The 16918-nt window shown below is 47.3% G+C and overlaps 1 protein-coding gene across 1 annotated transcript; it reads right to left on the bottom strand.

The window, feature by feature from the left end:
• Positions 1–3270: 3270 nt before the first annotated feature.
• Positions 3271–15736, bottom strand: LOC141270549 (uncharacterized). Its single transcript, XM_073680610.1, has 7 exons — positions 15674–15736; positions 9330–9479; positions 9021–9200; positions 8823–8946; positions 8642–8739; positions 8353–8443; positions 3271–4654 (listed from the first exon to the last, which is right to left on the bottom strand). Exons 2-7 carry the CDS (start codon positions 9405–9407, stop codon positions 3573–3575), a joined length of 1653 nt encoding a protein of 550 aa, XP_073536711.1. The 5' UTR covers positions 9408–9479; positions 15674–15736; the 3' UTR covers positions 3271–3572.
• Between the last annotated feature and the right edge of the window lie 1182 nt (positions 15737–16918).

Here is a 16918-nt window from a genome sequence, read left to right as displayed (position 1 = left end):
GCGCCATCTTTCTTATGATCTCCTGGTGCTCTGTGCTCCCCTCAGCACCAACCTAACAATCCGGAGGTTGGAGCGATCCTACCAAGAAGATTGCCCCCACCTCTTGGTACAGCCCTCCGGCTACCAGGGTTACCAGGTCAGCACGGCACCAGGAGAAATCTCCCCAGGTATGTTGTTCCACCGTAGGTATCCTCTTCCAGGAACAGGAAACCACTGGGGAGGTAGAGAGGTGCTGCCCCTTCTATTTTGGTAGTTTTCCTGTTCCTGGGGGCGAGTACTCTCTCTCTGTACGGTGCTGTCATAGTAAAGGGTAAATGTTATTTATTAAAGGGGTTGGCCGGTACTTTTTTTTAAGTTGCCCAATGTTTTCAGCATGTGGGCATAAGTATCTCTGTAAATACCTTGTGTTGCAGATAATGCCTGTGTGTGGCGCTATCACTGGCCGCTCATAGGTATCACGTGACCCCACGCTGACGTCACGACAAGTGAGGCGTAACTCAGCGCTGGGGTCCCCGCGGTGGTTTCTGGGTTGTGGGCGGGGGTATTCCCTGCGTCACACCCAGTGTCCACAGCGCGCTTTACCAATGAATGGGGACAGGGAGAGCGCGTGGTGGATGCTGGGTGTGATACAGGGTAATAACCCCGCCCACAACCCAGCAGCCATTGGTGGAACGCGGAAGAGGGACCCTCGGCTGCAGCCTGGACTTGTCGTGACGTCAGCATCGTTTTTTGTGTGACTCTGATTTAAGGGCATAAAAATTCAAAGTTTGAAAATTGCAAAATTTTCAAAATTTTTGCCAAATTTACGATTTTTTCACAAATTAACGTAAGTCATATCAAATAAATTTTACCACTATCATAAAGTACATATGTGCCAAAAAAAAACAATCTCAGAATTACCGTGATCCTTTGAAGTGTTCCAGAGTTATTACCTCATAAAGTGACACTGGTCAGAATTCAAAAAATTGACCTGGTCAGGAAGGTGAAAACAGGCTTCAAGATGACGGGGGTTTATATTCTGCCGGGCCTATTGGTTAATATTAGGTCTAGCAGTGCCCCTTCTTGTTGGATCCTGAACCAGTTGTGAAAGGTAATTGTCTTTACTTATTTTCAAAAACCTGCATCTTCTGCTAGACCTGCAGGTTTCTGCTCCCCAATTTATACCAGGGTAGTTGAAGCCGCACTATAATAATATCTTATCCCTGATTTTGAAGCCTTATCTATTTGCTTTGTGAGGATATTTTATGCCACTTCCATTATATTTGTAAAGTTATAACAAACCTCAACAAACAGGTCTCAGTTATCCCCACCATATCATAATTTCTCTAACTCCTCCAACCTTCTAACCCTTTTTCCCCCAGCACAGTGGCATCCTCCCCATTGAGATGCAGCGTAGAGCCTGTATCCAACAGAGAAGTTGGCCCACTTCTCCAAAAAACCCAAATCCTCCTTCCTAAATGAATTCCTGAGCCACTCATTCACCTCCATAATCTCCCGCTGCCTCCCTGGTGTAGCTTGGCGCACTGTTTCAGAAAATACTACTTTGACAACACAGCTTCTAATCTAATTAGCTAGACGTCTTGATTGATTAGGCCAAGATAGACTATTGTGTTTGTATTGACTTTAGATTGTGTGTGTTTCTTTGGCTGGTCAAGTAATATTTGTATAAACCTGAATGTTGACTTCTCTTGGTCTTGGAACAATAATGTTTGTTAAGATGCTAATTACATATTTTACTAAGCGAGCTAGTTGTTGATTTAAAGAACAGGGGTATACCAACTATGCAAATTGATTAAATGCTCAAACAATGAGACAAGGGGGTATGTGGCGCCCCTGCGGGTTCAGTCGCCACAGAGGTACTGCATCTCACCCAGAGGTGTGGTATCTCACTCTCAGGTAAGGATAGAGTGCTGCCCGGGACCCTAACACCTGCATCCAACACTACACTACTCCAGACCAGCTGGAGGGGCAAGATGTGTCGCGCTTCCTGCTGAGCCCTGACCCTGGCTGGTGTGGGGGGGAACCATGTAGTGGGTGTGGGTGGAGGACGTAGATCAGGGAGCACTTGTTAGAAGTGATATAAAAGAGGGAACCATCTTGGAAAGACAGATCAGTCTGAGAGGAGAAGTAGAGGGAGCAGGAGCTCTGCTCTGGAGGAGGGCCTAGGAGAGAGGCCCAAGACTGAGAAGGAGAGGAGGAACGAGAGAGGAGCAGGAGAAAGGCTCCAGGAATGGGAAAGGGATCCCAGGGGTACGGGCAGTGCTGGAGGCCACCCGTACGCCCGAATCTGCCAGGCGGTGGGATCAAGCCGCAGAGGGGACCGGCCCCTGACCAGTGAGAATTACAAAGTTCAACTGGAAACTGGAGGCTTCTGTACTTTCATGGTGCAGTTGCCACATCCGCACTCAAGTCGCCAAAAAGGTAACCACATAGGATCCAGGGAACTCCAGGTTGCCCAGAAAGATCCGAGAATACCGGCTTGGGACATTGTTTGGCGAGGCGCAGGGCAAGAAGGGTGAGGGCCAGCGCAGAAAGACGGCTGAGAAGGTCATATAGAACGGGTCCTGTCAGGCACTCTTGAATCACCTGGGAGTTTGCTGAAACCCTGCCTGGTGAACGCAGCGCGACGTGGGAGGCTGTAAGCTGGACAGTGCAACCTGAGGAACTTAACAACTGTGAGTGAACTCTGAAGACTGCACCCCACTGTCACTGTGAAGTTATTGCTGCGCCATCACCCCCTGCACTACACTGCAACATCCATAACATCTCAGCACAGCCCTGGAGCTAAGCTCTACCTGTGGAGAGCTAAACCAACTCTGCTGCATTTACACCAGCTCCAGAGGACCTGCCCCGCAGTGGCGGCTCCCTTTAGCCGCATACCACAGGTGGCGTCACGAACTCTATACAAGAACTATAAATCCCCTGTAAATAATTCCCCTTTTGATTGACCGCCCTGGGTCACGGACCGGGTCACCGCCACTGTGACATCTCCCCTAGCAACGACTGGCCCGGCACCGAGTACCCCACGGCCCAGAGGGCGCGTCAATGTACATTGGATGGCATTGTCAATAATGGAGCGCATTTTACTAATGGGGATTATGCAACATAGGAATATAAAGAAGTAAATGCAAACAGTGAATTAGTACGAGTTACTCTCTTCTAAACTTTCTAAATCCAATGTCACTGAATCACAAGTCACATACTTAAGCCAAATCACACTTAATAACAAATCACTCACAAGCTCATTCATTTGTTATTTTATACATTTTAAATATAGTTGATTTTCCCATAGCTGCAAAACAAACTGCAACTCAATGCAATGGCTGCAAAGAAATATTTAGATGTTGTTTTCTGATATTTATTATTAATTACATACATTTCCAAATCATCAACCAGCGCTCCAAATTGCTTTCCCTTTTCCATTTAAATTTGTGACTTACTTTGATTGTAACCTAAGTATAATATAACTTTTCTTGTACAATTTTTCAACAGAAGGACTTAAAAAATATATAATTGCTAGATCTCTGATACTTAATATGATGTAATTTCTCTGTAACACATTTTACACATTCTCAACATGAAAATGATTTCCCCCCTGTGTGACTTTTCTTATGTTTAAGAAGATCTGCTTTGTAGGCAAAACATTTGTCACAGTCTGAACACGAAAATGGCTTCTCTCCAGTGTGAATTCTCTGGTGTGTACAAAGATTTGCTTTTTGGCTAAAACATTTCCCACATTCTGAACATGCAAATGGTTTCTCCCCTGTGTGAGTTCTTAAATGTACAACAAGATTAGATTTATCATAGTAACATTTCCCACATTCTGAACATAAAAATGGCTTTTCTCCTGTGTGAGTTCTTAGATGTATAATAAGTTTTGATTTATTGGAATAACAACTCCCACATTCTGAACATGAAAATGGCTTCTCTCCTGTATGGATTCTCTGATGTCTAAAAAGTCTTGATTTTCTGGAATAACAATTCCCACATTCTGAACAGGAAAATGGCTTCTCACCTGAATGAGTTATATGGTGTTCAGAAAGATTTGCTTTGCTTTTAAAACATTTCCCACATTCTGAACATGAAAATGGTCTTTCCCTTGCGTGAGTTTTCTGATGTTTAACAAGATCGCCTTTGCAAATAAAACATTTCATACATTCTGGACATGTGTATGGCTTCTCCCCTGTGTGAATTCTTTTATGTATAAAAAAATATCCTTTGTGGGTAAAACATTTCCCACAATCCGAACATGAAAATGGCTTCTTTCCTGTGTGGATTTTGTTATGTACTAGAAGAGCTGAATTGGATGAAAAACATTCCCCACATTTAGAACATGAAAATGGCTTCTCCCCTGGCTGAATTCTCTGATGTGAAACACGAGTCAATGTGTGCTTAAAACTTTTCCCACATTCTAAACATGAAAATGGCTCTGTTTGTGTACAAGCTGTTCTATGTTCCACATCCCTTCCGTTATTTTTATTTTGATGAACATTCAGTATTGAGTCAGAAGATAGCACATGCTGCAAAGGATCAGATGATAGATCTTCGCTGTGAAGCGTTGAACGTAAATGTGGGATAATGACATCCTCTTCCAATGTATCTGGTTTGATACCATGATCATCGGTGTTGAAACCTAAGCTCCAGGTACAATCATCTGCCAACAGAAATGTTTTTATTTTAGAAATTCAATTTATTTCAGTAAAATTAAATTATTAACAGATCAAGACAGTGGAGGCAACAGGAAACTTGAATACAAGGACTAATAGATTATGTTAGCCTAAACAGGTTAAGCTCAAACACTCACTTGAAGCTATCTGCATGTTAGCACACAGCAAGGCACAGTGGTGAAGCAGCATGTTCATGTAAGAAAAAGCAATGGCACTGTAGCAAGTGTAGGGTTGGAGTAGCACGTGTTTTTTTTTTATTATTAATAAAATCATGCAGTGGATATAAAAATATGTAGGATTTATTTTTTTATACTCCTTCTATACACAATAAAAGCCAAGGAGGGAGATTTATTAAGACTGGCATAGACCTACCGCCACTTTCTCCAGTGTCCAGCGCCGGACTTATCAGCTTCCCTGTGATGTCACCACTCTGAAGACTGGCCGGGTCACGCTGCGCTCTGCATGACCTGGAAATCTCTTTTACAATGAAAGCCTATGGAGTGTGAGAACGAGGCTCCATAGCCTTTCATCGTAAAATCAACTTTCGGCTCATGCATAGCACATAGAACGAGCCGGCTAGTCTGAATTGTGGTGACTTAATAGAGAAGAACGGTGCTGGACACCATAGAATGGGGAGTATATTAATACACCTACACTACATTACATGCATGCATGTACACACACATTTAATCAATAAAAAATTTAGTGGGAGTGCTTCTTTATATGTACAATTGCTTGACTTCTGAGTATGCCCCAGTTCTTTGAATTTAATTTGGGTGAAAGGCCATGTGCCCACGTAGCGTTTTTGCGGCGTTTTTACGGCTGCGAAAACACTTGTAAAACCGTCTGCCATGCAAAGCAATGTGAATTCGGATGTGCTGTGCACATGATGCGCTAATTAGCGCACCAAATTCGCATTGCGTTGCAAAACGCAGCATGACCATTTCTACCGCGATTACGCTGCAAATTCGCGGCCATTGAGGAACATTGAAACGCAGCAAACCCGCAGGTATATGTGGATTTGCTGCGTTTCAATTAAATTCAATGGCCGTGAATTTGCAGCGTAATCGCGGTGCGTGTGGTACCCAGGATGAAGAGACTACAACTCCTCTTCATCCCGGCTACCACACGGTGAAAAAAAGAAATAAAAAAGTAAAAAAAAAACAAACCTGTATACTCACCTCTCCGGTCTGCTCCCGGCGGTGCCCTCTCTCCTCGGCGTCCCGCGGTGTACTTGCAGGACCTGCGGTGACGTAATTTAGTCAGCTGATGGTCACGCGACCGCTGACGCCAGCGGTCAGGTGATGGTCGCATGACCATCAGCTGACTAAATGATGTCACCGCAGGTTCTGCAAGTACACCGCGGGACGCCGAGGAGAGAGGACGCCGCCGGGAGCAGACCGGAGAGTTGAGTATACAGGTTTTTTTTATTTTTAACTTTTTAATTCTTTTTTTTTTTAATATAGATGCAGCATTTAAAGCATCTAAGTTGGTCACACAATATAAATCCATGCTGGTTGCATGGATTTATATTGTGTGACCAACTTGTCAAGCACTTTTACAAGTGATGCTCAAAATCGCTTGGAAAAGAGCTTGAAAAAACGCATACGAAAACGCATGTAAAAACGCTGAAAAAACGCTTCTTTCTGGCAGAAAAAACGCATGTAAATCTGCATGCGCTTTTTTCTGCCAGAGAGAGGCAAAAACACTCTGCATCAAATCTGCTACGTGGGCACATAGCCAAAAGGTGAATACTAATGATCTTTTGAACTACCTCTTCTAGCCAACACCAAGATAACTGCTTGTTGGTGTTTGCCTGTACTTTTCCCACCTGATTATTGTCTCGTAGCAAGCAATAAAGAAGAAGATTTCTGCATGATGTGGTGAGTGCCATCATCTGCACTTCTAATACTTGGGACCCCAAGATGAATGCGGCTAGCCTCAATTTACAGGTAAGCATAAAAGAGTAACTGGCCAATACTAGCAGGATTGCAAAGAATAAAATTCAATTACATCCGGGTATAATGTCAGCAGGAAACTATTGCTCTGACTGCAGATGGTGGGCTGCAGATTTCAGAATGTTCCTGGCGTCTGATATGAACTTATCACTGTCCTTTCAGACTGCAATAAAGGACAACTCGGTGCATTATCTAACCCTTGACCCACTGGAGTTAGCCAAGACATGTCCAAAAGCCCGTAGAGAAGAATGCATGAATATCATCTCTAACAGACACTAGACTTATTTTTTTTTTTAACAAGGCGGGAACCCTATTACCATCAACTAAAGAAAAACATTACTTGCTCCATTCATGGCTAACAGACTGCCATCTTCCTCTCTCTCTATCTGAATTCCCAGATAATGCTTTATATTTTTTAATATCTATGGTCTCATAATTTTGTTTTAGGGTTTGTAGCATTTTTATTTCATCACCTTTTTGCTGAAAACAGAATAAAATATGGCTGTCTTTTATACTCGCACCCACTGATCTCAGATGTGCAATCACTTTTTTTTTTTTTTTTTTTTACATCCTTTGGCTCAGTAGGAAGATTGATCTTGTGCAAGCCTAGATAGGTCCACCAGGTCTTCTCCTCAAATATTTTGATAGTATCAAGCCATTGAGTTGCTGGTCTTCCTCTTCAACTTGTTCATTCTCTGCCGACCATTAGGTTCTTCTCCAGTGATTGCTCTCTTCGTATAATGTGTCTAAAGTAGGCAAGCTGTAGCATGGTGATCCTTGCTTCCTGTTAAATCGCTTTACTTCCTAAGCTTCATTTTGTATAATTACACTTATAAATTCCAAAGCTGGTAATTTTCATTATTCAGTTTGGCCATTGTAGCCACTAGTTCTAAATTGTTTCTTTGGAACTCTCTGTTACCCCAGAGACTCTCCAGCTCCTGATGATGAAATAGAGTTTAACCCCTTTCCGATCAAGTCAGTAATAGTACGTAGCTGCGCCCAGGGACTTATGGACCAGCTATGTACTATCACGCGCGCTGCGATCTCGCCCGCACACAAGCGGTGCGGGGTGATCGCCACCGGGTGTCAGCTGATTGTCACAGCTGACACCCGATGCTATGTGCCGGGAGCGGTCCTGCACTGCTCCCAGCACATTAACCCCCGAAATGCTGCGATCGAAGTCAATCGCAACATTGCGGGGACAAGGGGGGAAGTAAGTGCCGATACTTACCTCCTCTCCGGCGTCCAGCGATGTCTGCGGAGGCTCCCAGATGTTGGCATGACGACCCAATTGGCAACCTGTGGAAATCATTAAAAAGGTTGTCCACCCCTAAATCTTTAATTTAATGGGATAAATTATACTTACCTTACTGATCCCTCAACACTCTTTTTCTTATCTGCCCAGATATATTCGCCGATCTCTGTACTTAGCTTCTGGCCAGAAGACCATGACCGTTGTGGTCAGTCACTGATGGCAGAGGTAGACAGCACAATTTTGCTGTGGCCAGTGATTTATCTGTACCAATCATAAGTCCGTATGGAGAGAACAGACTGTATAGAGAGCAACCCTGTGATTTTTTTAGGTGGAAAAAGTGTCAATTGTGCCAGTTTAGCTTTTCCAATAAAAATATGTTGAGAAATTAAAAAAAAAAAATCTAATAAAATCCATGTCATAAAAATACAACATATATTGTGTGACTGAGTAGAATTTAGAGGCTATAAGTCACCTGGGAGGTTATCTGTTGGAATCTCCTCTTTACACTGCTCATCACCCCTCACATATGTCTCTGTAGAATTACTATGGTTCAGATCTTCACCCTGAAACAAATATTGTAAAAGTCACAGACAGATGGAGAAGTCACACCTATGATCAGCTCTAATCCTGCCATCTCCACCGTTCTCATTACACAAGTATAAAACATATAATACTGGTGGATAAAACAAGACTGAGCACAAGATATTCACAGCCGTCTACACATCATAGGGGAGATCTCATGACACCTTCTCTCCATCTACCTGATGATTCTGAGGAACATTGGGATCTTCTTGTTTACAGTCCTGTGGAAGAAGAGGAGGGGGACATCTCTCTGGTGTTTTCTTCTTACTGGATAGAACTGGAGGAAACACACACAGGGAGTGAACTCATTCTATACATATAGATAATTATAGGTCGTGTGTATTTAGTCCTGTCTATTACCTGGTGATGTGAGGGGCTGGGGGTCCTCCATCATGACGTCCTTGTACAGATCTTTGTGTCCTTCTAAATACTCCCACTCCTCCATGGAGAAATAGATGGCGACATCCTGACACCTTATAGGAACCTGACATATACAATGATACCGTCATCCCCCCGATCCCTTCATAGCATTACTGTATAATGTCCCAGCAGTGTCACCTCTCCAGTCAGCAGCTCAATCATCTTGTAGGTGAGTTCTAGGATCTTCTGGTCATTGATGTCCTCATGTATCAAGGGGTGAGGTGGAGGCCCCGTGATTGGGCTCAGGGGTCTTCCCCATCCCTCAGACACAGGGGCCTGACAGCGCTCTCTAGAGGTCTTCTTCACTACTGTGTAATCCTGGTTATGGAGAGACACATTAATAAATCTCACTACAGACATTTGCAGAGTCCTCGCCTCTCCAGTTCTGTCCATCTGTTATTCCCATAGACAAGAATGATGTAATGTGACGTCATCAGAATCTCTCACCTCTCCAGTAAGCCGGAAGAGGATCTCCAGGGTGAGGTGTAATATCCTCTCCCCCATCTTGTCCCTGTTCATTTCCATCCTTGATGGGTCAATCAGGAGAATTCTCTTATATAGAAAATCTCCACTGAGAGGATGCAATATTGTGGGAACCTAAATGGGAAGATCAGCCGATATAACATCATAAAAAACGCAGTGTAAAAAGTATAAATGAATAAATGTTTCCTATGACAATAGTCCTGTTGCCTTCACACCAGCATCAATGCTGGGGGCAATTTTGTAGTAGGGTTTTGAGTACAAAGTGAATTTGGGTCATGGGAGTCTTAGTACTCAACGTTAATGAATGTCAACATTAGTGTTCATTAGAATAGGACAGCTCCATAGCTATTGACAATTGTGCATATATTCTGGCAGATATCAATAGATGTGACATCACCTGCCCCTCTCACCTGATGAGGAAGCGAGCAGAGCAGGACTAAACCTTTAACTAATTTACCATTGTAGGCCTATGTCATGCTACAAACTGCATTTCTTACAAATATACAACATGACACGGCACCATCTTGAGTTCTGTATAACACACCATAGGGTACAGTATGGCCCTGATATATGTTGGATCCTCATACTATTTGTACTACAGCACACACAGTGACCAGCAGTTTTTTCTTTGATGGCAGTGGTTTCCTCAGATCCTACATGCTGAAGATACATCCCATATATTAATCCTTTCTGTAAAACTCGTTCATGTCTCAGTCATCGACACTAGAATCAGCATCACCATCTTCAGGCTTACTGTAACCACCAAGAAATACTGTGATAAAATGCATACAAATCCCATACAAATTAATTTAGAGAAATACGCATGTAAGATTACCATCTTCCCCATTACCAGTAGTGTTCTATGAAGTCCCATACTGTCACGCTAGTCACAATGTGGCGCCCCTGAGGGTTCGACCGCCACAGGGATGCTGCACCTTTTTAATGGGGTGTAGTGTTCCTCCGGTAGTAGTAGATGCGGTTTTGTATAAAACCAATAGGGAGCACCTAAATAGATGCATAACTATTTAAAAAGAAAGTCTGTCTTCTGCAAATGTCCGCAGGGACTAATGTCTCTCTATACCGGGAGGAAAAACATTATCAAAACATAAATAGTAACAGATTAACTGTAAGGCACAGCCTCCGGGGCCGTTCAGTCCAGGTATCCCCACCGGGGAAAAGGCTCGTTCTTCCCGACGGAGCCTGACCGGTCCTCCACCTGCGCGCGCGCGGGGCCTCACCCTTGAACACCATATGGAGGTCCAGGGCGTACCAGCCACGCACTCCGTGGTGGCGGGTGTAAGACACCAGATCACCCGGATAGAGATTCCGGCCAGGATGTCCCTTCTTCAGCTGTGGCTCGACATCCCGCCGGTTGACAAAGAAATCTTGCTCAAACTGGGGACTCCGTATGAAGCACCATCCCGCCTCCTGGTGGAAGCGAACTATCAGCCCTTCCTCCCTGGGGCTTGGATGGGCGGCCTCCTCCTGAAGGGCCTTGGACTTGGCGGCCTTCCACCTCGATGCGCTCGCAGTGGATCCGCCTATCCCGTCGCTCTTTGTCAAACTGGAGGAGCTGCTTTCTGCACATCTCCTTCCTCCTCCATGCTTCAGCCCGGGTCTCCTGGGGGAAGCCTATCGGGTCCCCCCCCTGGTTATCCCAGGCCATCTCCTCCGCAGTTGGGCAGGTATCCGGAGGCGCTAGCAGAGGCGACAGTAGGGGTTGCTGCAGGCCCTCGGGTGACGCGGACCAGTCCGGGTTGGGGGTGATGGTCTGCCCTGCGAAGGCGGGTTGCAGACCGGGACTCGGGAGACATAGCAGACCTTCGCCGGTGACAGTTACTTGGGCCTCCGGCTCCGGAGCTAGGAGCTGCTCCCACACGGCAGCGCCCGGGGACATGGGTGTTGGCATCAGATCCAGGAGGGCCTCCATGGGCCTGGCGCTCGGGACAGGGGTTTGCTTCTTACTCGATCCTGGGCTGCACGCGGCCTCCGGGGTTTCCTCCTCCTGGTTTGCTGTTCCGCTGGCCTGGGCGGCAGCACGTTGGTGGCGGGACCGGATCTTCAGCACCATTTCTTCCCGCCACGCCGCGGACACCATGCGTTGAGCCTCCGCGACCCTCCGGGTCAGGTCTTGCGACTCCTCTCGGAGGAACTTGGCCTCCTCCGGGGTTAAACGGATTCTCCGTATTCCGTGCGGGGCAGCAGCTCGTGGAGCAGCATCGGAGGTACTCTCCTGCGCGGCTTCCATCATCGCTGCTGGGTGTGGAGTGTCTCGGACTGTTATGGCCGCACCTTGTACTTTCCTTCGTTCCCACCTCTTTTCGGGGCGGCTCCTTGGCGGTATGCTGACAGGCCCGCCTTCGTTCAGCCCATCCAGTTTGACGGGCACTACCCCGCGGACAGTTTCTGATGGAAGGGGCAGTCCGCACTTTTGGCGCCATTTGGGAGCCTGTCCCACGATGGGAGGTGTTTAAAGACCGTCTTTTCACAGCATTATGGCGCCTGTTCTTCTTGGGCGGGCGCCATTTTAAGTGGAAAACGACAGTCCAAGGTATAAGGCACACAGTACCCGGTAGCAATGGACAATCTTCCCCCGTTGCTGCGGGCACGCAATCCTGCCGACTACGCCAAGTATGTGACGCCTCGCAGCCCTCACCCTGGGAAGTGGGGTTACTCGGAGGCGGGCCTGTTGCTGGTGTTAAGGGGATGCAGTCGTGGCCTAGGCCCGTTCCGTGCCCAGGGTGGTCACATTAAAAAGATGTAATGGGCTTTCAGGGTTGAGTGGTATTTCGACTACGCCACCTGTGGTGTCTGGTGATGGCCACCAGCGCTGCTGCAGTCCTCTGAGGCGGGATGTAGTGGCAGCTGAGGATGGTAGTACTCCCCACAGGCGGAGCAGGGCCTCAGGGCAGAGATGAGGATGGAGGGAGTCATAGTGTAGAAGTTCTGGTGCTGCGTGGTGCGGTGCAGAAATAAAGAGTCTGGAGGCCATAGGGGTAGACTTCCAGGATTTTTACTCACGGTAGAGAGTACAGCTGCAAGGCTTCTCCCTGCTCCTCACGGAGTTCTGCGGTCACCAGGGACGGGGGTCTGACAACCTCCGAGTAAGTCCAGTGTTCAATAAGGACCCCGCACCAGAGTGTTCCTAGACTTCAGACCGGGTCCTTTCCTGTCTGTGTGTGTGTGTAAATAGGCCGGGTCTCCCTCTGAACTTCACTCAGAAAAAGGGTATGGGTGGCAGCTCCGCTCTTTCCGTTACCCGGTGGGATCCTCAGGGCCTACCCAGGCTTCCCTGACCAGGACATAGAGTAGCAAGATCAGGTGTCGGGGGCCGGTACCCCTTTCTGCAGCCGGAATCCTTCTGACTAGATCAGCATAGAGAGGACAGGTGGCGTACAAAGCTCCGTCTGCATCCTCCCTGGAATCCATTTGCGATGGAGCTACACTCTTAAGCTCCGGGCGTTCTTGGTCATGGTCCTTGACCAGGTTGAGACATTCATTATCTGCAACCTGCCCCTCGACCCAAGGCCAGGGTACGAGGGCTGTGACCCCATCCACTGCAGGTCCACACAGGATCCACGCTCAGTGATGAAGATCACGATCAAAAGGCAGTCAAAAGTCTAGGAACACTTTGGTGTGGGGTCCTGATTGAACACTGGACTTACTCGGAGGTTGTCAGACCCCCGTCCCTGGTGATCGCAGAACTCCGTGAGGAGCAGGGAGAAGCCTTGCAGCTGTACTCTCCACCGTGAGTAAAAATCCTGGAAGTCTACCCCTATGGCCTCCGGACTCTTTATTTCTGCACCGCACCACGCAGCACCAGAACTTCTACACTACGACTCCCTCCATCCTCGTCTCTGCCCTGAGGCCCTGCTCCACCTGTGGGGAGTAGTACCATCCTCAGCTGCCACTACATCCCGCCTCAGAGGACTGCAGCAGCGCTGGTGGCCATCACCAGACACCACAGGTGGCGTAGTCGAAATACCACTCAACCCTGAAAGCCCATTACATCTTTTTAATGTGACCACCCTGGGCATGGAACGGGCCTAGGCCACGACTGCATCCCCTTAACACCAGCAACAGGCCCGGCTCCGAGTAACTCCACTTCCCAGGGTGAGGGCTGCGAGGCGTCACATACTACTCACAGATAAGCCATAAAGCTGGATAGTCAAGAGGTCCGAGGTCAAAAGTCAAGAGAGTACATCATAGACAGAGGGGTAAGACAAAAGAGTAGTCATGAAACAGTCTGAGGTCAATATTCCATGAAGGTAGCGGATTATGACAAAAAGGGCTAGGCAAACAGATGGTCAAGACAAATCCTATTTTGAGCAGCAAAGATCAGAATACCAGACAAAGAGCATAGAGCACGCACACTCCTCATGAGCAAAGCTACAATTGGCAGCAATCAAAGGCAGAGAGCTGGTTACATATCCAGGTAATTACTCTGGACAAGAGACACATGGATGAAGCCCCGGCACACCCTGGTCCTGATTGGACGGCTAAACTGTCACTCCAGACACTGACAGCTCAGCATGCTCCTGTCCCATATTGGATGGCAGAACTGTCAATCACTGCATCCAGACACTCAGATAGAGCGAATCGAGACACGTACTAGAGATTATGCACGTTCCACTTCTATCAGACTTTTATAGCAAATCCTGCTTAAAAATTGCCACCAATTATAAAGGCCCATATCTCTGAAACCATATGGCGGATGTAATAAAATAAAGAGGCAAAAAAAACCTAAATAAATAAAATCAGTAGAGGAACATAGGGAATAAAAAGAAGAGTACAAGCTGATCACTTTTCACCTATTGGCAGGTCCTCTTTGAAAACATAATGACAGGGTGTATTTAACTAAATGTTAAGACCTTTTAAGGCTAGGATATTTGTTTAATAGGTCCTGATACATTAAACCATAGAATTCGCAGACGGCGCAGAGCTGATCACTTCCTGTATCTTGATGTAACTGTACATTTTGAAAATGTAGTAATTTGTGGTGCCGGACTGCCTCTTTAAAAGATAAGTGTTTGTTACATTAGGTGCAGAGAAATGCTTTTGTACACCGGACAGGAGCAATACAGAGGCAGCCGCCCAACACCCGACAGATACAGAAGCAGCTGCCCAACACCCAACAGATACAGAGGCAGTCACCCAACACCCAACAGATACAGAGGCAGCCGCCCAACATTCGACGAATACAGAGGCAGCCGCCCAACATCTGACAGATACAGAGTCAGTCGCCCAACACCCAACAGATACAGAGGCAGCCGCCCAACACACGACAGATACAGAAGCAGCCGCCCAACACCCGACAGATACAGAAGCAGTCATTCAACATCAAACAGATACAGAGGCAGCCGCCCAACACCCGAGCGATACAGAGGCAGCCGCCCAACACACGACAGATACAGAGGCAGCCGCCCAACACACGACAGATACAGAGGCAGCCGCCCAACACACGACAGATACAGAGGCAGCCGCCCAACACCCGACAGATACAGAGGCAGCCGCCCAACACCCGACAGATACAGAGGCAGCCGCCCAACACCCGAGAGATACAGAGGCAGCCGCCCAACACACGACAGATACAGAAGCTGCCATTCAACATCCAACAAATACAGACGCAGCCGCCCAACACCCGACAGATACAGAGGCAGCCGCCGAACACCCAACAGATACAGAGGCATCCGCCCAACACCCGAGAGATACAGAGGCAGCCGCCCAACACCCTACAGATACAGAGGCAGCCGCCCAACACCCGACAGATATAGAGGCAGCCGCCCAACACCCGACAGATACAGAGGCATCCGCCCAACACCCGAGAGATACAGAGGCAGCCGCCCAACACCCTACAGATACAGAGGCATCCGCCCAACACCCGAGAGATACAGAGGCAGCCGCCCAACAGACACAGAGGCAGCCATTCAACACCCTACAGATACAGAGGCAGCCGCCCAACACCCGACAGATACAGAGGCAGCCATTCAACACCCTACAGATACAGAGGCAGCCATCCAACAGATAGAGAGGCAGCCCAAACACCCGACAGATAATAACAAAAAAATATACCTCTTTTCTTTTGCACCAGTAAGTAATTATTCTATTTAGTACATTCACCCCCCGTCCCCAAAATGCTACTACAATGTTCAGTTCACACTGCAAATACCAGCCCCTCATACATCTACATTACAGGGAAAGGAAGAAGTTCTATGTCCTGGAATGTGACAACATAAAAACACCGAAATGGTCTCGGTACTGAAGGGGTTAATGCCCCATGCACCCAGTAATGGGGTCTCTCCACATACCTCCACCTGCAGAGCCGCCACCACATATATGGCTGTTCTGTGCGCACAGGACCTGTGATGAGGTCACAGGAGGGGAGGAATATTCCTACCCACTTTTCTATTCAGATTGGACGTGCACAGACAATATAGTAATTCATCAATTAACAAGAGGAGTGAGGGCTGCACCTCCTAAGCATGAGGTGGCAAATTTTGACTTTGCCTCTCGCCACATCCAATTACCATTTCTTTCTCCCCGGCAGTAGAGGATGTCAGAGGGGTCATGGTAGTAATGAGGGACATTCAGCAGACACCGGGGGCCGCAGAGTGTAGACCCCAATCCTGTATCCGGGACAGTTGGGATCTATGGATTAATTTTTTGTTCATTCATAGTTGTAGCAGCCAGAACTTTCTCATTTTTCCGCAGGCTTCACTCTATCAGGTCTTACTTTTTAGTGTTTATAACGCTGTGGGTTTTTTGTTTTTTTTTTCCCTAGAGTTTCTTCTTCTACATATTTTCTGTAGGGGTCCGCACCATACTATACAAAAACGAGGTGTACGGAGCGGAGCCGTGTGTGTACGACGTGTACGAAGCGGAGGCATGTGTGTACGACATGAGCGTCGTGTGTGTACGACGTGTACAGAGTGGAGCCGTGTGTGTACGATGTGTACGGAGCAAAGTGTGTATGGAGCCGTGTTTGTACAACATGTATGGAGCAGAGCCGTGTATGGTTGGATGATGTGTACGGAGCGGAGCCGTGTGTGAACGACATGTAGAAAGTGGAGCCGTGTGTACAGCATGTGAAAAGCGGAGCCATGTGCATACAAAGCATATGTAACCGAGCTGTGTGTGTACGGAGTGGAGGTATGTGTGTATGATATGTACGGAGCATATGTAGCAGAACTGGGTGTGTACTGAGTGCATGTAGTGGAGCCATGTGTGTACGAAGTGCTCGGAGCGGAGCCGTGTGTGTACGAGGTGTACGGTGTGGAGCCACGTGTACAGAACGTATGTAGCAACGCCGTGTGTATCTGTCCCTTCCATTACTTTGCTATGGATGCTGTCAGCTCTCGTCTTCTCCATGAGACTTTCCACAAGAAATACAATCACATCTCGTCCCCCGATCTGTGTGCGGCCGCTCACGTCTCTGATCAGGGAGGAGAAGAAGCTGATCGGTATCTGCTCATCGCTCTTAAGCTTCCTACAATGGAGAGAAGTGCTGAAGCTGCAGGTCCTGGAAGAGATGATGGGTAACTATGAGCTGAAGA

This window comes from Phyllobates terribilis, unplaced genomic scaffold (assembly GCF_046119375.1).
Source record: "Phyllobates terribilis strain yellow unplaced genomic scaffold, ASM4611937v1 Scaffold_5__5_contigs__length_657084704, whole genome shotgun sequence".
Taxonomy (NCBI): domain Eukaryota; kingdom Metazoa; phylum Chordata; class Amphibia; order Anura; family Dendrobatidae; genus Phyllobates; species Phyllobates terribilis.
Note: the sequence above shows the minus strand (reverse complement) of the source record. Positions and strands in the feature narration are given on the sequence as shown.